Source organism: Apium graveolens, chromosome 8 (assembly GCF_009905375.1).
Source record: "Apium graveolens cultivar Ventura chromosome 8, ASM990537v1, whole genome shotgun sequence".
NCBI lineage: Eukaryota > Viridiplantae > Streptophyta > Magnoliopsida > Apiales > Apiaceae > Apium > Apium graveolens.
In genome coordinates, this window is record NC_133654.1 from 77,326,638 (window position 1) to 77,348,823 (window position 22,186).

The 22,186-nt window shown below is 37.8% G+C and overlaps 1 protein-coding gene across 1 annotated transcript; it reads right to left on the reverse strand.

Annotated features, from left to right (window-relative positions):
* Window positions 1-18,499: 18,499 nt before the first annotated feature.
* LOC141679704 (uncharacterized) lies at window positions 18,500-18,901 on the reverse strand. The gene has a single exon (XM_074486131.1). It carries the CDS (start codon window positions 18,899-18,901, stop codon window positions 18,500-18,502), a length of 402 nt encoding a protein of 133 aa, XP_074342232.1.
* Between the last annotated feature and the right edge of the window lie 3,285 nt (window positions 18,902-22,186).

Sequence of the window (22,186 nt, forward strand, 5' to 3'; positions counted from 1 at the left end):
CCCATACACAGGGAGAAGAGTGCATCTAAGGCCCTACTGGCTGATGGAATTCATGGATGATAAGGGTGTGAGAAGATTCTTCAGATTGGAAGACCAATTGAGTATCTCTAGCAATGAGACTCTCTTGGAAATGCAAGAAATGTTAGATCTCTCAGATCTGATGAATTAGAATTCCACAGACAGCTCCAGAATCAAATTGAAGAAAACAACAGAAAGCTTGGAAGAAAATCCAGACCTTCAAGAAACTAGAAAAATCTGCTCAGACTAGAGGAGCATCTTGAACTGACTGTGAGCCAAACCTTGTACATTTTTTTTAATTAAAGCACTTTCAGTTCTATCTACTTATCTTTAAAAAAATATGTTTAGGATGTTTTGTTATCATCAAGTATCACTTAATTTATGGCTACAATTCCAGTAGACATAAATTGGGGGAGATTGTTGTGAATATGTTGAGTACTTGATGATTACCTAAACAAAACATCTAAGTAGATTTTACTTAGTGAAATAATGTAGCACTCGGCGGATAAGAATTATAGTCCCGACGGATAACTCATTATAGTCCCGACGGATGATTAACTTATTATCCATCGAGTGAGTAGACATCAGACTTTTAGCATGCACAGCATCAGAACTTGACTTCTTCTGTGTAGAAAATTTTTCTAACATCAGTCAGGATCTAAAGACTCTCAGAAGTTTTTACAAACTCTGAAGCTAAAGGGAAAGCAGACTACTGTCTACTACAAAGATCCTAAAATTCAGACACTTGATGAAGAAATTGCTAGAAGACTATTTTTCAAGCATAATCCTGGAATGGATTTAGAGAATCTAAAGGAGGAAGAAGCTATATTTGCAGCTGAGAAGATAAATCTAAAGTCTAAAGCTTCTGATGCTAAGAAACCTCCAAGGCCTAAGGCAAAAGGCATTGTGATGAATGAAAGGTCAAATTCTGAGGCTTCAAAGCCCAAGACAAGATCACAAGTTGATCCCAAGGATAAAGGGAAAGGAAAGATTGATGAACCAACAAAGCCACAGAAGATGAAAATTTCTCAAATTTTAATGAAACCTGTATGCAAACTGGTTCAAGTATTTGATGATGTTGTTGCATTAGATGAAACTGTTCAAACTCTGAAAAGAAGGAAGATAACTGAAGAATCTAAGACAACCTCTGATACAGCTCAATTTGTTCAGAATGAAGAACAGCAAGCTACAGAAAAAACAACAAATTCTGATCAAGTCATCAAGACATCAACCTCTGACAGTGCTCAAGTTGATTTAAACAAAATGACAGTTACTAATAGGAGAAAACTCCTACGAAATAATGTTAATTCATCAGATCCTAAGAAAAGACAGCTGATATCTGATTTCATGGCTGTTGGATTGAAAGCCAGAGAAGCAAGAGACAGGGCTGGATTAGGTTCTGAAGAAGCCAAAATCAAAACAAGAGTTGAAGTACTTACTAGAGATCCATTCTTATTAAATGACAAACCTCTTGAAGAAGTTACACAAAAACATCTTGATAAGGTTATATCTATTCAAGTGGTACTGGATGCTCATGATAAAAGTAATGTCAAAGAAAAACTGATTATATTTCTTGAAGATGGAAGGACATATAGAATGTCAGAATCAGACGTGCTGAACAAATCTCTGAAAGAACTTCAATTCTTTCAATATCTTTTGGAGATAAATTCTGAGATTACTAGAAGATGGTCAAACTTCATCATGAAGACCATAAGGGATAAAGCAAGAATTTCTGGATCAAGGGTTACAAAATTCATTCCAAATATTGTTGAAGATGATGGAAGTGAAATTCCAATGAAGAAGGATTCTGCTAAACTTGAAGTCATTCTGAAAGAGAAATGTCTATACTATAATGAAGATTCAACTCACCCAAGGGTAATCAGACTTGGTGATAGTTTGGAAAGAAATCATATCTCAACACTTAGGACTGTAATCTACCAGATTGGAAGTCAGGGTAAAGAGATGAAGCAAGTCAAAGCTATATTAGCTCAAGTCCTGAGGAATGCAGAAGAAAAGCTGATATCAAATTTTGTCAAGAATCACTTTGGATTCAGATTGACTCAGTAAATTTGGTAAAAGCTACAAGGACTGTAAGTTGTAGTTAGTTGTCTAATTAAACTCTCAATGCATTTGTACATAAATGTTTTTGACATCATCAAATCTATTAACTTGTATATTTTTTATAATTTACAAGTTGGGGGAGATTGTTAGATATATTTGAGATTTCATGACTAATCTGTTGTGTTTAGTTTTCAGAACTTAATATCAGGACTTACTGGAAATCAGAACCTACTGAAGTCAGAACTTATATCAGAACTTAAGACCGTCATGATTTATATCAGGACTTAAGTGTGGATACTTTAGATAAGGAAAGCAGCTAATTTACAGGAAATGATCATGACTAAAACAATAGAAGATATGCTTGAAGAGTTGGAAGACTAGAAGACTTGTAGAAGATAATATCTGATTGATATATTTTAGGAGACATAATTATATTCCATATCAATTAGAAGATATCTTGTAACTGAGTACTATATAAACACAGCTTAGGGTTTACACTATATGTGTTATCATTCACGAGAAGATTATATATTGTAACCTAGCAGCTCTTAGTGATATTGTTCATCACTGAGAGAGAACAACTTTTCTATTGTAAAAGAGTTTATTGAATATATTTGATTACTGTTACATATTTGTGTTTGAAATCGATTTGATTGTATAAACACTATATTCAACCCCCTTCTATAGTGTTGTGTGACCTAACATGGGGTTTCGGAGTAGTTTGTTCATAGGGGTCTAGATCCCCGAATTGGTTGCTTATAATTTAATAAAATTGAATAGATAGTAGTCCGGACCATTATAGGATATAAGATAAAGAATTTTTAGGGATTTAGACTAACCAATCTCATTTGTTTTAGGTATATGGTCTAGACTAAACACCGTGTTAAAGTTTACATCTCCTGCTACCCGGGACCTTTTGACTCTGATTGTTCTTCTGAATCTGACCGGACTGAGATGGGTAAGAAAGCTTCCACTTCGGATGCCAATTACATTACCAAGTTGACAATTGGTAAGATATCCCCTAGGAAAGTTCCATGTACTCCGGAGGGGCTCTGGGAGGACGTCCCGAACTATTTTATCACCAAGAGTGAGGAGATAGAGAATAATTGGTATTATAGAAGTATCATATCCAGATATACTAGGAAGGTGAATGCTGGTCCGAGGGTGTATTGTGGCGCCCTCCGAACCCGGGTCAGAAGTTTGGGGTCCACACACACACCTTAATTATAACCTGCTTATAATAATAATAAAGATAATAATATGCAGTGACCCTACTTACCAACTACCATGGATCGCAACAGGTTAAAGTATGCACACAAGCCAAACACATCTACTTATATTACAAACCGTTCAAATCCCAATCATTCAAACTCAAACTGAGTATTAAACATTATTACAAACTTTTACAAACTTAAATTATTCCAAAAGAAGCATGCTAGCTTAACTCGATCAACCTGAACCCCTAGCTCTCGCGCTGGACTGGGGATCCTCGATACCAACTTGTTCCTTTTTAACTGGAAAGAATATAAACAACATCGCATAAATGAGCTAACTAGCTCAGCAAGTCACAATGACAAAACTGAGAATAATGATCATCAGGTAAATATGGTTATGATATCAAGTGAACAATGAATTATGATTTAGAATTGGATATTATACTTTTATTTTAAAAACCAAGGTAAGGCTGCTGATCTGTCACGTACTAACCCCGAGCAAAGCACACAACATTGCTCTAACTACTGGATCCAAGGCACACATTGGCCTAACTTGACCATTATATGGTCTGATCACGAATCTGGTCCACACTCAAATGGTTTGAGTGTGTGGGTAATTCGATTCAGTGTTCGGTATTTAGTTTGTATATATTTGTGGAGTAGTATCGTATACTTGAGGTTCGTCTTTGGGTATGTAATAATCAATGGCTTAGAAAGAATAGGGTTTACGGCTCATGAACGATAACTAGAATCAGGGTTTGGGTTTCAGTGCTTCAAAGCACTTGCAATATCAACAGGACTACCAAGTATTACAATATCTCGAGAAAGTTCAGAACACTTGCCTGGTATTAGCTTACTACACTACACTCGCTTCCAATCACAATCATCTTATTCCTCAACTACCAGTTTCCCTTTCCTACGTCTTGCCTCTTCTCCTCACATATCATAAGCATCTATCAATATTCAACTCATATGATTCTATTCAACACATACTTCTATTTACTCGTCGTTTTACCTAAATCCGATTAACGGATTGAAAGTTACGCAATGAACAAGTAAATATCGAATATACAGACCGACAGTCCGCCAACAACTCACGTATAACACATAATACATCACATAATCAATGATATATCATTTATAAAGAAGTTTCGGGTCATAAATAGGCTTTCTGGTATTTAAAATGATTTTTAAAACATTTTTCGGAATTAAAACGGGTCGTTGGATCAAGTTTGAAGTAACGAACAGGGTTCGGTTGGCCAATTCTGGCTTCAAAACAATTTTATAATAATTATCAAGCCTTGGAAATAATTTAGAATAATATTTTAAAACTCGAAACTATTTTTCGGAATTTTTAAATTACTTTTAAATAATTAAATCTAATTAAATACTTAAATAAAATCAATTAATAATTAATTAAATCAATTAATCAATTAATTGACCAATTAATTGACCAATTAATCAATTAAAAATTAACTGAAATTAATTAACTAATTAATTCAGATTTATTTTTGAATTACAAATAATTTTCAGAATTAAAATAATAATTTTTTAGAATTTTCAGAAATTAAAACGAATTTTTATAATAAAAATAAATAGGAAATATGATTTTTAAGTATTTTTGAAACAGGAATCCAACTTTTGCAAACTCTAGAACGTTCAGGGACTGGACTTCATCGTTTTCAAAAGTTGGGGTACTAAACTGCAATTTTCCAGCCCTTCGCCGGAAAACAGTCGGGTTCGCCGGAGAACTCAACTCCGGCATCCTTCCACCACCACAAACTCCGGATTTAAATCTACAATTCACCAGGAATCTAACCATACCATCAAATCAACCTAACAATCCCTGAGTTGGCCGGAATTTGGCCAAGAAGTTCGCCGGTTTCCGGCGAGCTCGACGTAAACTTCAAAACACAACTCCCTTCTCTACAGACCTCGTTGATTCATGAAACTTATACGACTGGATTGCAAATTTCACAGAGAACACAACCCACTATACCACAACGTCTATCTATTCCAAAATAAGAAACCCCCAAATTTCAATTAAGAACATTCATACGGGTTATAAACCCTAATTTTAAAATTCGAAAATCAAACTCAATTTTGAACATGTTATTGAACTCCAAATCAGACGTATAATATATCAAAATCATCAGGAAAACAAGCTCTACAGCATGCAATCATCAAATCACACAAACAATCATCCGAACAAAAATTCATATTTTTAATAAAATAAATTCGAAAATAAATAAAAATATAGAAAATAAACCTTGATTTCTGCAGTAAAATGAAGCTCAGAATCTGGTAGAACACTTCAAATCCTTCGTTTTGGTTACTCAAGCTTTGAAAACAGAGATCGGTAACGCCTTCGTTTTGCTGTTTGATTCTTAGAACAGTTTATGAAATTAGGGTTTTTCTCTGAAAAATTATATAGTTATATGTCTGCAAATGATTTTGATACGAAATAAAATACGGTAAAAGGCTATTCATATTTACGGAAAATTAGTATCCCGTTGGATCATTCCGGATATAAAACGATACGTTTATTTATAAAAACTGATCCAAACGGTATTGGTTTTCGGGATAATTATCCAAACTAGTACAATTTGTACTGCGGTCTTGGTCTCAGCGCCTGGTTACACGTATTACGAGGTGATAATTTAAATAGTTTAATAAAAAGCTCCCGTTTATCGAAAATACGGGTTTTATTGATTTACCGAAACGAATATTGTATCGAAAATGTGGCGCCGGGACCCGCGCAGAACAAACCGTACGCCGGATCGAAAAAGTCAAAACATGGAAAATGCTCGGAATATTACAATTAGGTTAGGAAGGAGTTCTCGGAAGAGTTTTGGGTTCCAAAAACGTAACAACGGATGACGTCGATTGGTTCCCGTTTTTATAAAATAGATTTTAAATACCCGGAAAAAGATTTTAGAAATTTCATATGATTCTTATAAATTCATAAATCATCATAAAAATAATTAGGAAGATATGACAATTATCTATATTTTATTTTGGACATATAAAAATTAAAATACTCAGTTAATATTATTTTTGAATATCCAAATACAGATAACACTTAACAATTTAATTCACAGAATAGATACTGAACACACATAATAATTATTTAATAGCAAAATAATTACACGATATATCCCGTATATTACATCCTTCCCCCTTAAAAGGATTCTGTCCTCAGAATCTCCTAAGAAAACAAATGAGGGTACTTTTCTCTCATATCACTTTTTAACTCCCAGGTTGACTCTTCAACCTTTGGGTTTCTCCATAATACTCTTACTAGCTTTACCACTTTATTCCTTAATACTTTCTCTCTTTCCTCTAGAATCTCTATCGGACTCTCTACATATGACAAATCTGCCTGAAGCTCTATTGGCTCATATTCTATTACATACCTGGAGTCTGGATTGTACTTTTTAAGCATCGGTACGTGAAAAACATTGTGAATGTGCTCCATGTGCGGTGGTAACGCCAACTCGTAAGCTACTTTGCCAACGCGCTTTAGGATTTCAAAAGGTCCGACATATCTTGGGCTTAGCTTCCCTTTCTTTCCAAACCTCGTTAGTCCTTTCCATGGTGATACTTTTAGTAATACCAAGCTTTCTTCTTCAAATTCCATGTCTTTCCTTGACTGGCTACATATTTCCTCTGACGATCTTGTGCGGCTATTAATCTCTTTTGGATAATTTCAACAACTTCCTTTGTCTGCTGCACCAATTCAGGTCCAAGTATTTTGCGTTCTCCTACTTCGTCCCAATATACTGGAGATCTACATTTGCGTCCATAAAGGGCTTCATAGGGTGGCATTCCAATGCTGGCGTGATAACTGTTGTTATGAGCAAACTCTACTAGAGGTAAATGTTCGTCCCAACTTCCTTTGAAATCAATAGTAAAAACACGTAACATGTCCTCGATTGTCTGGATCGTTCTTTCACTTTGGCCGTCCGTCTGCGGGTGATAGGCCGTACTCATATTCAATCTCGTTCCCAAACATTCTTGAAAACTTTTCCAAAATCTTGAATTAAATCTTGGATCTCGATCAGATACGATAGACACATGAACTCCATGACGAACTACGATTTCCTTCAGGTACATATGGACCAACTTGTCGTGCGAAAATCTTTCATTTATAAGCAGAAAATGAGCTGACTTGGTAAGTCAATCCACTATAACCCAAATGGCATCATGATTAGCCCTTGTCCTTGGTAATCCAACTATAAAATCCATGGTAATATGTTCCCACTTCCACTCTGGAATCTCCAATGGCTGTAGCAATCCACTTGGTCTCTGATGCTCTGCTTTAACTCTCTGACAGGTATAACATTTACTAACCCATTTCGCAATTTCCCTCTTCATATCTGGCCACCAATAATTCTCCTTTAAATCTCTGTACATTTTGGTACTCCCCGGATGGATGGAATATCTTGAACTATGCACTTCCTGTAAAATTTCATTCTTCAGCTCCGTTACTGGTGGAATCCAAATTCTAGAAGAAAACCTCAGAATACCTTGATCATCCTTTTGTGTGCATAATTCTTCACCTACCAAACGATTTATATCCTGATCTATTACATCTTCCTGACCTTTCTTTATTTTCTCCAACAACTCCGGCTGGAAAGTCATACTGTACACTTTCGCTTCCTCAGGCTTGCAAATTCTAATTTCCAATTCCAATTTCTGAAATTCCTTATATATCTCTTCAGGTACTGATAACTCATTTAACCTTTCCTTCCGACTTAATGTGTCTGCTACAACATTCGCTTTACTGGGATGATAATTAATCGAGCAATCATAATCTTTGATCAATTCTAACCATCTCATTTGCCTCATATTAAGTTCCTTCTGAGTGAATATATACTTCAAACTTTTATGATCTGTATAAATCTCACACTTCTCTCCATAAAGGTAATGTCTCCAAATCTTCAAAGCAAACACTATGGCTGCTAGCTCCAAATCATGAGTAGGATACTTCTGTTCGTGTGGTTTCAATTGCCTTGATGCATACACAATCACCTTATCATGCTGCATTAGAACACATCCTAATCCTTTGTGAGAAGCATCTCTATAAATTACGAAATTCCCTTGATCGTCTGGAAGTGACAAAACATGTGTCGTGATTAATCTTTGCTTCAATTCTTGAAAACTTCCTTCGCACTTGTCGTTCCATATAAACTTGTCATTCTTTCGTGTAAGCTTTGTCAGTGGTGTTGCAATCCTTGAGAAATTTTGAATGAATCGACGATAATATCCCGCTAATCCCAAGAAACTTCTTACCTCGGTGGGTGTTTTCGGTCTTTCCCAATTTGTAATTGCCTCGATCTTTGCTGGGTCCACCTTGATTCCTTCGTTACTGACTATGTGTCCTAAGAACTGAACTTCCTGTAGCCAAAACTCACACTTCGAGAATTTAGCATATAACTTCTTTTTCTTTAAAATCTCCAAAGCTGTTCTCAAATGTTTCGCATGATCCTCTTCCGTCTTTGAATAAATTAAAATATCGTCTATAAACACAATAACGAACTTGTCCAAATACTCCTTGAAAATTCTGTTCATCAGGTCCATAAACGCTGCCGGGGCATTGGTCAATCCAAAAGACATTACTAAAAATTCATAATGTCCATATCTTGTTCGGAAGGCTGTCTTTGGTATATCTTCTGGCTTGATCTTCAGTTGATGATATCCCGATCTTAAATCAATTTTGGAGAAATACTTGGCTCCCTTCAATTGGTCAAAAAAATCGTAATTCTAGGTAACGGATACTTGTTCTTGATTGTAAGCTTGTTGAGCTCCCTATAGTCGATACACAGTCTCATGCTTCCATCTTTCTTCTTGACAAATAATATCGGTGCTCCCCACGGGGACACACTGGGTCTGATTACTCCTTTCTCTAACAGCTCTTGCAATTGCTTCGCTAACTCTTTCATCTCAACGGGCGCCATTCTATACGAGGCCTTGGATATTGGTTCTGTTCCAGGTGCTAAGTCGATTGCAAATTCAATTTCTCTATCTGGAGGAAGTCCTGGTAACTCCTCGGGAAACACGTCTGGAAATTTATTCACTACTGAAATATCTTCAAGTTTTGCTGGCTCCTGACTTCTGTCGATCACATATTCTACAGATTGCTCACATCCTTGCCGTAATAACTTCTTAGCTTGAATCATTGTTAAGAACTTCTTTACTTGCTTCTGGCCCTTGAACGTTACTATCCTTTCGTCTGGCGTTTTCACCATTACCTTCTTACTTCGACAATCTATCTGGGCATCATGCTTAGATAACCAATCCATCCCTAATATAACGTCAAATTCTCCTAACTTAAATGGTATCAAATCTACACAAAACTTACTACCAGAGATCTCAATCTCACAATTCCCACAAACTTGGTTAACAGATATACGTTCTTGATTTGCTAATTCCACAGTCATTATTTCATGTAAATACTGAACTGGACAATTTAATTTACTAACAAAATCTTGTGAAACAAACAATCGAGTTGCTCCCAAATCTATTAACACTTTGGCACATAAAGAATTCATATTAAGCGTACCTGCCACGACATCCGTATCCTGGATAGCATCCTTCACAGACATGTCAAAAACTCTAGCCCTTGGAGTCTCATTTACTGTTGGGGTAGATCTCATAATCTTCAATGCATTACTGACTAGGGCTGGTGTCTTGCAATCCCTGGCCATATGTCCTGGCTTTCCACATTTGAAGCACATAAATCCAATGGCTGGAACCTTCACTGCTGGATTCCGGATAGGCTGATCCTTATTTGCGGGTTCTCTTGCTGGCTGATTTCGGCACTCCCTTGAATAGTGCCCTTTCTGGTTGCACTTGAAACAAACTACATTCAACTTATTAAAAACTCCCCCATGCTTCTTCCCACATACTTGACAATCTGGAAAAGTTAATCTCAACTGATTCGGCTGATTCGCATTAACTTGACGGCTGCCCTGGCCTCCGTCGCTTGCATTTTGTCTCCTGAAATTAAGATTCCTCCCTAGCTGAAACTTGCCCTTCTTAAAATTTGGAAACTTCCCTGGTTGTGACTGACCTTCATTCCCTTCAAATTTCCTTTTCTTGCTTTCCTTTTCCTTCTGGAACATCTCACTCTCTGTCTCTGCGATCATAGCCTTCTGTACCACTCCTGCATAGGTATCCAATTCAAAAATAGCTACATTCCCTCTGATCCATGATTTCAAACCTTGCTGGAATCTTTTAGCCTTCTTCCTGTCAGTGTCCACATACGACGGCACATATCTTGACAATTCCTCAAACTTACCCTCATAATCTGTTACCGACATGTTCCCTTGCTTTAATTCTAAAAACTTCAGCTCCATTTGATCTTGGACAAACTGAGGAAAATACTTTTCTAAAAACAATTCCTTGAACCTCTCCCAAGTAATAACATCTGTACCTTCATATGTCTTCACCATCTCCCACCAATAGGTGGCCTCATTCTTCAGATAGTAACTTGCAAACTCAACCTTCTGTTCTTCCTTTACTTTCACTAAGGCAAATGCCTTCTCTATTTCCTTTAACCAAACATTTGCTTCAATCGGCTCTAGGGATCCCTTGAATTCTGGTGGGTTTATTGCCTGAAAAGTTTTGAAAGTTATCTGGGGATTGGTCTGTCTTTTTTGTTGTTGTGCCAGGTGAACTATTTGTTGGGCCAAAATTTGGAGAATCTGGGCTATTGCTGGGTCCATGGGTCCTGGGTTCACATTTGGATTTGTATCATCTTGGTTGTTATTGTTGTTGGTTTCTTCATTCTGGGAGTTGGTGCGGGTATTTCTTCTAGGAGGCATTTTTCTGTAAAGAATCAAATAACTTATTTAGATTTTAAACCAAATTCTTTATAGAAAAGAAAAGTTTTGTAAAACAAAAATATCTCCTTTTTGAAAACAGTTATAACTAAGTAAATTGCATGCTTCTTTACAGAATATAAACAGTTATGAAAAACAGGGTACATGGTATCATAGGGGTATAACTGGTGCAATAAATAAGGTAAAGTAAAACAGGTGCAATAAAGTAAATGACAGTAATGGAAAGGAAAAGGTACTGATATATATAGATCAATAGTTTTGGGTAGTACAAGCGTAAAGACGCTTCGAAAGTAAAAGCAAAAGGGTACAACAACCTACTCACTAGTCAGCATAGCTAGTCTATAAATACAACTCAAAAGCTTACTGATACACACTACACACTACTGTACATACTATATAACCATAACAACACTGCTCTGCATCTCTATCTCTGGATCTCTGACTCAGCTTCAAGGAAACTCTGGTCCTGCTAGCCTCTCAAAGTCCTCCATCACCTCAGTAGCCCAGCCCATCAGTGCATCAGGGCCTCTGCCAGGTAGTATAGCTCCATGTAGCCTAGCCTCAAGAACCCTCCGTGTCACATGAATCTCCTCTCAAAGCTCCCTCACACCACGATCAACATCTGTATTCCTGATGATATGCTGTAACTCTCTTATCTGAGCCAACAAGGAATCACGCTCCAATAGAAGAGCTTCATACCGGTAATAAGGAACTGGGGGCAATGTGGACTGAAATGGGGCACTCGCAACTGAATGCCCAGAGGAATCTGAATCAGCTGGTGGGGGTCCTCTGATAGGTGGCCTCATGCCTGGGGGTGGAATAGCCTGCAGTGGTACGGGATGCAACACAGGTGGAGGTAGAATAGCCAATGCTGGTAGAATAACAGGACGGGGATCCGATGATGACGTTCCAACTGAAGGCTCTGAGTGATCAGCTGATACGGGAATAAAAGAGTCGGCCATCGCTGCTATCTGAAATCATATTGCAATATAAGAATCTCGAACCACGACGCGAATTATACTAATACCGGTTATACCGAAGCACTCAACCTCTCGACGTTCTATCTTTCTATTCCTTACTTCTAATCCTAACCCTCTACCCATTCCCGTCAACCTAGGCTTGTGTCAGTGACTTATAACCTGTAGCTCTGATACCAAACCTGTGGCGCCCTCTAAACCCGGGTCAGAAGTTTGGGGTCCACACACACACCTTAATTATAACCTGCTTATAACAATAATAAAGATGATAATATGCAGTGACCCTACTTACCAACTACCATGGATCGCAACAGGTTAAAGTATGCACACAAGCCAAACACATCTACTTATATTACAAACCGTTCAAATCCCAACCATTCAAACTGAAACTGAGTATTAAACATTATTACAAACTTTTACAAACTTAAATTATTCCAAAAGAAGCCTGCTAGCTTAACTCGATCAACCTGAACCCCTAGCTCTCGCACTGGACTGGGGATCCTCACTACCAACTTGTTCCTTTTTAACTGGAAAGAATATAAACAACATCGCACAAATGAGCTAACTAGCTCAGCAAGTCACAATGACAAAACTGAGAATAATGATCATCAGGTAAATATGGTTATGATATCAAGTGAACAATGAATTATGATTTAGAATTGGATATTATACTTTTATATTAAAAACCAAGGTTAGGTTGTTGATCAGTCACGCACTAACCCCGAGCAAAGCACACATCATTGCTCTAACTACTGGATCCAAGGAACACATTGGCCTAACTTGACCATTATATGGTCTGACCACGAATCTGGTCCACAATTTTATAAAAACAATCCAATTCTAGCATAATAACAGAATAAGCAACAATAAACAATACACAGATTCATTAACAACATTGGATGTTTCATAATGAAATGGTTTCAGAGTTCATGAGGATCAATATGGCATTTTCAAAGCCTAACTGTTGGGTAATGAAAGAATTGGATAACAAAGGTTTCAAGGATTTTGCCTTTCAAAGCATAGGATACAATGGTTTGAGTGTGTGGGTAATTCGATTCAGTGTTCGGTATTTAGTTTGTATGTATTTGTGGAGTAGTATCGTATACTTGAGGTTCGTCTTTGGGTATGCAATTATCAATGGTTTAGGAAGAATAGGGTTTACGGCTCAAGAACAATAACTAGAATCAGGGTTTGGGTTTCAGTGCTTCAAAGCACTTGCAATATCAACAAGACTACCAAGTATTACAATATCTCGAGAAAGTTCAGAATTTTTAAATCACTTTTAAATAATTAAATCTAATTAAATACTTAAATAAAATCAATTAATAATTAATTAAATCAATTAATCAATTAATTTTCGAATTAATTAACCAATTAATCAATTAAAAATTAACTGAAATTAATTAACTAATTAATTCAGATTTATTTTTGAATTACAAATAATTTTCGGAATTAAAATAATAATTTTTTAGAATTTTCAGAAATTAAAATGAATTTTTATAATAAAAATAAATAGGAAATATGATTTTTAAGTATTTTTGAAACAGGAATCCAACTTTTGCAAACTCTGGAAAGTTCAAGGACTGGACTTCATCGTTTTCAAAAGTTGGGGTACTAAACTGCAATTTTCCAGCCCTTCGCCGGAAAACAGTCGGGTTCGCCGGAGAACTCAACTCCGGCATCCTTCCACCACCACAAACTCCGGATTTAAATCTACAATTCACCAGGAATCTAACCATACCATCAAATCAACCTAACAATCCCTGAGTTGGCCGGAATTTGGCCAAGAAGTTCGCCGGTTTCCGGCGAGCTCGACGTAAACTTCAAAACACAACTCCCTTCTCTACAGACCTCGTTGATTCATGAAACTTATACGACTGGATTGCAAATTTCACAGAGAACACAACCCACTATACCACAACGTCTATCTATTCCAAAATAAGAAACCCCCAAATTTCAATTAAGAACATTCATACGGGTTATAAACCCTAATTTTAAAATTCGAAAATCAAACTCAATTTTGAACATGTTATTGAACTCCAAATCAGACGTATAATATATCAAAATCATCAGGAAAACAAGCTCTACAGCATGCAATCATCAAATCACACAAACAATCATCCGAACAAAAATTCATATTTTTAATAAAATAAATTCGAAAATAAATAAAAATATAGAAAATAAACCTTAATTTCTGCAGTAAAACGAAGCTCAGAATCTGGAAGAACACTTCAAATCCTTCGTTTTGGTTACTCAAGCTTTGAAAACAGAGATCGGTAACGCCTTCGTTTTGCTGTTTGATTCTTAGAACAGTTTATGAAATTAGGGTTTTTCTCTGGAAAATTATATAGTTATATGTCTGCAAATGATTTTGGTACGAAATAAAATACGGTAAAAGGCTATTTATATTTACGAAAAATTAGTATCCCGTTGGATCATTCCGGATATAAAACGATACGTTTATTTATAAAAACTGATCCAAACGGTATCGGTTTTCGGGATAATTATCCAAACCAGTACAATTTGTATTGCGGTCTTGGTCTCAGCGCCTGGTTACACGTATTACGTGGTGATAATTGGGATAGTTTAATAAAAAGCTCCTGTTTATCGAAAATACGGGTTTTATTGATTTACCGAAACGAATATTGTATCGAAAATGTGGCGCCGGACCCGCGCAGAACAAACCGTACGCCGGATCGAAAAAGTCAAAACATGGAAAATGCTCAGAATATTACAATTAGGTTAGGAATGAGTTCTCGGAAGAGTTTTGGGTTCCAAAAACGTAACAACGGATGACGTCGGTTGGTTCCCGTTTTTATAAAATAGATTTTAAATACCCGGAAAAAGATTTTAGAAATTTCATATGATTCTTATAAATTCATAAATCATCATAAAAATAATTAGGAAGATATGACAATTATCTATATTTTATTTTGGACATATAAAATTAAAATACTCAATTAATATTATTTTGAATATCCAAATGCAGATAACACTTAACAATTTAATTCACAGAATAGATACTGAACACATATAATAATTATTTAATAGCAAAATAATTACATGATATATCCCGGATATTACATGTATAACGAATCTGAGTTCTATCAGAAATTCGTTGGTACCATAGTAGCTAAGGAGCCGTACCCGCTGAAGGATGAGTATGCTGCTCTAGACCACGCGGCCCAGGATCCGTCTATCCGGACTGCCTTTTAGTTAGATCCCCGGATGGAGTGGAGATGGCCTCAGCCCGGAGAGAAGATCTATCATAGACTGGCTAATGGATTTGTTCCGGTCTAGTTGGAGCATCTTAGGTCTGGGTGGAATCCGTATTGGCACATTTTCCTTAAGCATTTATGTAAATACGAATATAAGTTATCTCCTATGCAGATAACCCCTAACAGGATTAAGTGGATGAGTTGGTTTATTGCTTGTTAAAATAAGTTTAAGGTTCAGCCCATATTTAGGCTCTTACACCATATCTTCAGTTTAGTTAAGTCTAGCCAGGCGCCCTTGTACAAGTTACGATTCTGGGCTGCAGAGTGTGGATATGGTTCTGCCTATAGACCTGTTATCCAACAGTCATCTCTGAAGCATTAAAATGGGGAACTGATTTTGCTGAGGGGTTTGGACTTGCATTATCTTCCTTACATAGCACTTGATGGAGTCCAGACTAGGTTTCCTCACTCTATTCTCTGGGCTGATGCTATCCAGCTCATTTTTTCTTTCTGTGAGTGTCTCGGGTTTTAGCTGACCCGAGATACATTTATGAATCAGAAGACTGTGAACAGGCTTGGGTGTGAGTATTTTCCTTTTAGTCCGGATTGCCTAGTGCCCAGTTTTTTTTTGTTTCCTAATTTTTGTGTTTTGTCCGGACTAATATGTCTGTTTTGTTTTTCCTTTGACAGGTTTGCCTTATTATAACCCAGATAGGTCTTCTTCAGCTTATAGTAATGCCTTGAAAGGTTTGGGAACTGGTTTCAAGCAGAGGAGGAAGGCATCTGTCATTGGGTCCGGCTCTAATCCTCCCCCGGAGGAAGGTTGTTAGAGCAACGCAGTTTCCAAGATGGACTTTATTGATGAGGAGGGATGTCCGGACAAAGTTGCTGATGTTGGTGATGATTTTGAGAATCTTGAGGAGATTGAATCGTTGGGAGATGTGCCCGATGTTGATGTTCGCCGGAGGAGGAAGAGGCTCCGGAGTGTTGGGACGAAGCCTCCCCGGACTGAAAAGTCTCAAGTTCTTTTTGGTGCTGAGTCCAGGAAGAACAAGGGGAAGGGTTTGGAAGAGGAGTGGCCCTGGTTTGGATGAGAGGGTTTCCCGTTTTATGGCCAAAATCCCTTTTCGGGCTGAGTGGAAGGATATGAATGAATCTGGATTTGATGCCACTATGAAGGAGCGTACCCATATGTGGGGCCAAGTATATAATATTTTCGTACTTATTCTGTTTTCTCTATTTTTTCCTTAGAATCTTTCTGAGATACATCTTTTCTTCTTTGTAGCTTGGTGGTAATGTGGTCGGAGCTGCTGCTATTTCGTATAATGAACTGAAGCATGCCCGGGCCACCATTGCTGAGAAAAATAAGGAGCTTGGTGAATTGAAGGACGATATTTCTGTTAAGGACACGTCTTTGTCCGGATTGAACAATCATCTTAATGAGGTGACAGTCTGTGCCGAGAATGCTGAGGAAGAATGTGCTTACTTGAAGTCCGAGATGGCCGAGCTCTGGAAGAAGCTGGAATCTGTGAGGTCGGAGTCCGAGGTTATTGAGGCCTAAAAAAAATTGCGGAATATGACAAGGCCATCGCTAGTACTGGCACTCCAGAGATAGCTCGTTGTTGGATCGTTGCCGAGAGGCATATAAAGACGGATCCTGAGGCGGACTTTGGTAGCTTTTGCGAAGAGTTTATCAAGCCGAAGCAGAAGATCGAAGCCGGACTTGGTGAGACGGAGCAATTTGATGGCCCTTGTCCGAGCTTCCATCCCGAAAATGCCCCGAAGCTATAAATTTGTATTTTTTATTCTGGCTGAATTGTAATTCTGAGATACTTGTATTTGACTTGGTTTATTGTTTGTAACTTTGGATTTGTACTTTGTCTGGACACATATTGTCCCAGTTGCTGTTTTAACTTGATTTTGTTGCTTATATGTTTTGCTGGTTTGATTTTTCTTAGAAAATATTTTAAGTGGATAGTGATGGCTTTTTCTTAGAAAAATAATCTAAATAAGACTGGGTTGCTAGTCCGGGTTCATAGTTGGCCCCAGGCTTAGGTTTATTTTGCTTAGAAAAATAATCTAAGTGAGGTTCCTAGTACGAGTTCATAGTGAGCCCGTACTTAGTTTGATTTTACTTAGAGAAATGATTCTAAGTAAAGTATGTGGCTTGTCTGGGTTCATATTTGGTCCCGGACTTAGGTTGCTTTTACTTAGAGAGATAATTCTTAGTAAAATAGGTGGTTAGTCTGGATTCAAGATTGACCAGGACTAAGGTTGCTTTTACTTAGAAAAATATTTCTAAGTAAAATAGGTGGCTAGTACGGATTTACGATTGACTAGGACTGAGGTTGCTTTTATTTAGAAAAATAATTCTAAGTAAAATAGGTGGCTATTCTAGATTCAAGATTGACCAGGAATAAGGTTGCTTTTACTTAAAAAAATAATTCTAAGTACAATAGGTGGCTAGTACGAATTCAAGATTGACCAGGACTCGGGTTGCTTTTACTTAGAAAAATAATTATAAGTAAAATAGGTGGCTAGTCTGGATTCAAGATTGACCAGGACTAAGGTTGCTTTTACTTAGAAAAATAATTCTAAGCACAATAGGTGGCTAGTCTGGATTCAAGATTGACCAGGACTAAGGTTGCTTTTACTTAGAAAAATAATTCTAAGCAAAATAGGTGGCTAGTCCGTATTTACGATTGACCAGGACTAAGGTTGCTTTTAATTATAAAAATAATTCTAAGTAAAATAGGTGGCTAGTCCGAATTTACGATTGACCAAGACTGAGGTTGCTTTTATTTAAAAAAATAATTAGAAGTAAAATACTTAGCTTCTCTTGGTTCAAATTTCACCCGGACTTAGGTTGCTTTTACTTAGAAATGATAATTCTAAGTAGAAATAGTTGGCTTGTCCGGGGTCATAGTTCACCCGGACTTAGGTTGCTTTGAAAAAATCGCTAACTTAAATAGAAAACGCTTTTCATTGACTTCAAATTTGCTTCATACAAAATGTAGATTAATAAAGTATTTTCTTGCCATATGCTATAAGTGTTTGGTTGCTGGTATTTTTCTTTTTTCTTGCTACTGGTAGTATTTTCTTAGCCTGAGTCCATGCCAGGTGTTGGAAACTTCAGAGTCGTCCATATTCATGAGTTTGTAGGTTCATGTCCTTAGGACTTCCTCGACCTTGTACGGTCCTTCCCATTTGGACATTAGCTTTCCAGTGTTTGTAGGATCCAAGGCTTCTGTGTCCCGAAGAACTAGGTCTCCAATTCGAAAGTTTTTTACTATGCACTTCTTGCTAAAGTGCTCTTTCATTTTCTCCTTATATTTCTCCATCCTTGCTATAGCTTGGTCCCGAACTTCATCAATTAGCTCCATATTTATTCTGAGTCCTTTTTCGTTAGCTATTTCTTCAAAGTTTATTGCTCTGTGAGAAGGAGAACCCACTTCGATAGGTAGCATGGCTTTTGTGTCGTAAGCTAGTCGAATGGAGTTTGTCCTGTGTTTGTCCTGGGGCTTGTCCTGTAGGACCACAGTACACTTGGCAGTTCTTCTGGCCATTTGCTCTTGCTTTCTTTAAGTCTTTTCTCAATACCTCGGAGCAGAATTCTGTTTGTGACTTCTACTTGGCCATTTCCTTGGGGATATGCTACCGATAACTTTTTATGCTTGATCCCGCGCTCTTAGAGGTAGGACTCGAATTCGGATCCGATGAACTTCGTCCATTGTCTGATACTAGAACTCTTCGGATCCCGAACCTAATCAAAATATTATCCATAAACTTTATGCAGTCCTGCTGGTTTATGGTCCTCATTGCTTTCGCCTCAACCCATTTGGTCATGTAATCAATCGAGACTAACAAGTACTTGAGATCTCCTCTAGCCCGGGAAAAGGGTCCCATGCTATCAGTACCCCGAACAGCAAAGAGGATTGGAGACATGATTGAAGAGGGTAGGATTGGGCTCATCCGGGACACATTGCTGAAGAGTTGGTATTCCTTGCATTCTTTCACGAACTCTACTGCATCCTGATGAATAGTTGGCCAGTAGTAGCCTTGTCTTATGATCTTGTGAGCTAGGGATTTTACAGACATGTGATCTCCAAATATCCCTTCATGAACTTCTGTTAAACAGTAATTAGCTTCTTTTGAGCCAATACATTTTAAAGTAGGGGATGAGAAGGTCCGACGATATAGTAGTCCTTCTATAAGAAAGAACTTGGCTACTTTGGATTTTAGTCTTTGAGCTTTTCCTTTGTCTTCTGGGAGCTCTCATTTTTCCAAATATTTGATGAAATGAGTCATCCAGTTCTGGTTGTTTTCGATTTCTAGGACTTCTTCAACTTCAATAGATGATTTTTGCAATTATTCGAAGTAAACTGAGTAGTCTAGATCTAATGAATTCGGAACTAACTTGGACATAGTATCCGCTTCTTCATTTTCTTCTTGACATATCTGTAGGACTTGATTCCATGGGATTGATGCTAGGTAGTTTTGAACCAGTGCTTGATACTTTCCAAAATAGGGTCCTTTGCTATGTATTCTCCGTTTGTTTACTTGACCACTATCTGGGAGTCGCTGTAGATTTTTAAGTCCTGAACTTTGAGAGTCCTGGAAAGCTTCAGTCCTGCGATCAATGCTTAATATTATGCTTGGTTGTTTGTTGCTGGGAATCCGAAGTATATAGCTGTTTGTACCATGAATCCTTCAGGGATTTTTAGGATAAGTTCGGCTCCTGACCTTTCGCTTGTTGATGAACCGTCTACTTTCAAGGTCCAGGCTCCTAGGCTTGTATTTTGACCGCTCTCTTGGTCTATGCACATTGGTTGTGGTTCTGCCCCTAAGAAGTTGCATTCGATTATAAAATCAGCAAGTGCTTGAACGTTGATGGTAGTCCTGGGGACGAAGCTTATATTGAACTAACTTAACTCCACAGCCCAATTAACTAGCTTTCCCGAGACATATGGCTTGTGAATTATTTTCCTTAGAGACTGATTTGTGACTACTCTGATTTCTCTTCTCTGGAAGTCGTGTATGAGCTTTCTCGATGTCATGACCAAGGCGAAGGCAAACTTCTCTAAGCTTGGGTATCTAGTCTCCGCATCCTTGAGTACCTGGCTCATATAGTAAACTGGTTGTTGTCTTCCATTCTCCTCCCAGATTAGGGCTGCCCCGACTGCTAATGTTCCAGCTGATAAGTATAGGTAGAGAGGTTCTCCTGGTTGGGCCTTAGTTAGGACTGATGGTTGTGAGAGGTACTCCATTATTTTTTCGAATGCTTTTTGGCACTTCGGGCCCGGGGTCTAGTTGACTTCTTTCTTATTGTTTGCTTTTTTGATTAGGTCAAAGAATGGTAAGCACCTTTATGTTAGCTTTGAAACAAATCTTCTAAGTGTTGCTAGTGATCTTGCTAGCTTCTGCACATCTCTTTGGGTCCTGGGAGCCCTCATCTTCTAGATTGCTTTTATTTTCTCCGAATTAGCTTCAATTCCTCGGTTCCTGATCATGAACCCCAAGAACTTTCCTGATCCAACTCCGAAGGTACATTTCTCCAGATTCAGTTTTATTTCATGTTTCCTCAGGTTGTCAAAATATTCTCTTAGATCTTCTATGTGTGCTGGGATGGTTGTTAAATTAGCAATCATGTCGTCGACGAGGCCTCCAAGTTTCTCCCGATCTGGGACTTGAATATCTTGTTCATGGCTCTTTGGTAAGTGGATCCTGCATTTGTCAGTCTGAATGGAAACATCACATAAGCGTAGACTGCTCTATGAGTTATGAATGCTGTCTTAGGTATGTCTTTCAAGTTCATCTTGATCTGGTTGTACCCGGAGAAGGCGTCCATGAAACTTAGCATGATGTGTACGGATGTGGCATCTATTAGTTGATCAATATTTGGAAATGGGTATGGGTCCTTTGGGCATCATTCAAATCAGTGTAGGCCACACACATTCTCCATTTGCCGTTTGACTTCTTCATCTATTGCCCTTTACCTCTCCGGGGCAAAGTTTCTTCTTTTTTGCTTGACCGGCTTTCTGTTTATGTTGACTTCCAAGATATGCATTGCTATAGACTCATGCAACCCGGGAATTTCTCTTGGACTCCAGGAAAACACATATTTTTACTCCCGGAGAAAGGATACCAGTTCTTCTCTAAAGAATTCTTCGAGTCCTGACCCAACTTTCACCTTTTTTTAGGACTACTTTCATCAATCTGAATTTCCTCTGTTTCAACCGTGGCCTCGATTTTTTCTTGGTCTTTGGTTGAGACCATTTGTTGAGTTTGGGCTTCAGATTTCTTTTTCAAGTAAGTGCTAACTTGTGCTGATTCTTTGTCTTTGATTGCTTGCATGATAGGACTAGCTTGGTCTAGGACCAGATTTTCCTCGGTGACTACCATGACTTGGTTGCTTTTCAGTTCTTCCGAACATGGTTTGTTTGCTTCTGGATCCGGACTTGATTCAATGAATTGCACTTCTTTTGTTGTTTCTTCCCTTGGGCGGGGGCGGTGTTTCTTGATGCTTTGCTATTTGCGAAGGATTGTAGCTTCCTTTTATTATTCTGCTAGGTTTCTTCCATAACTAAGGCTTGACTGTAGCATGTTTCAGCAACTCCATAATCTTCTTTTATTTTTCTGACTCTGATCGGTGTTGGGAACTTGATCTTGAGATGGGAGATTGAATTTATCGCTTGCATCATAGTTAAACCTGACCTTCCAATTATTCCATTGTATGACGAAGAAGTGTTGATGACATAAAAATTGATGACATAAGTGACTTGGTTGGGAGCAGTTCCGAAAATGACAGGTAGGTAAAGGGTCCCTTGGATTGGGACTAGGTTGTGCCCGAA

Excerpts from the sequence above, each read along its gene's own strand:
- LOC141679704 (XM_074486131.1), bottom strand. The coding sequence starts at position 18,901 with ATGGCCAGAAGAACTGCCAAGTGTACTGTGGTCCTACAGGACAAGCCC.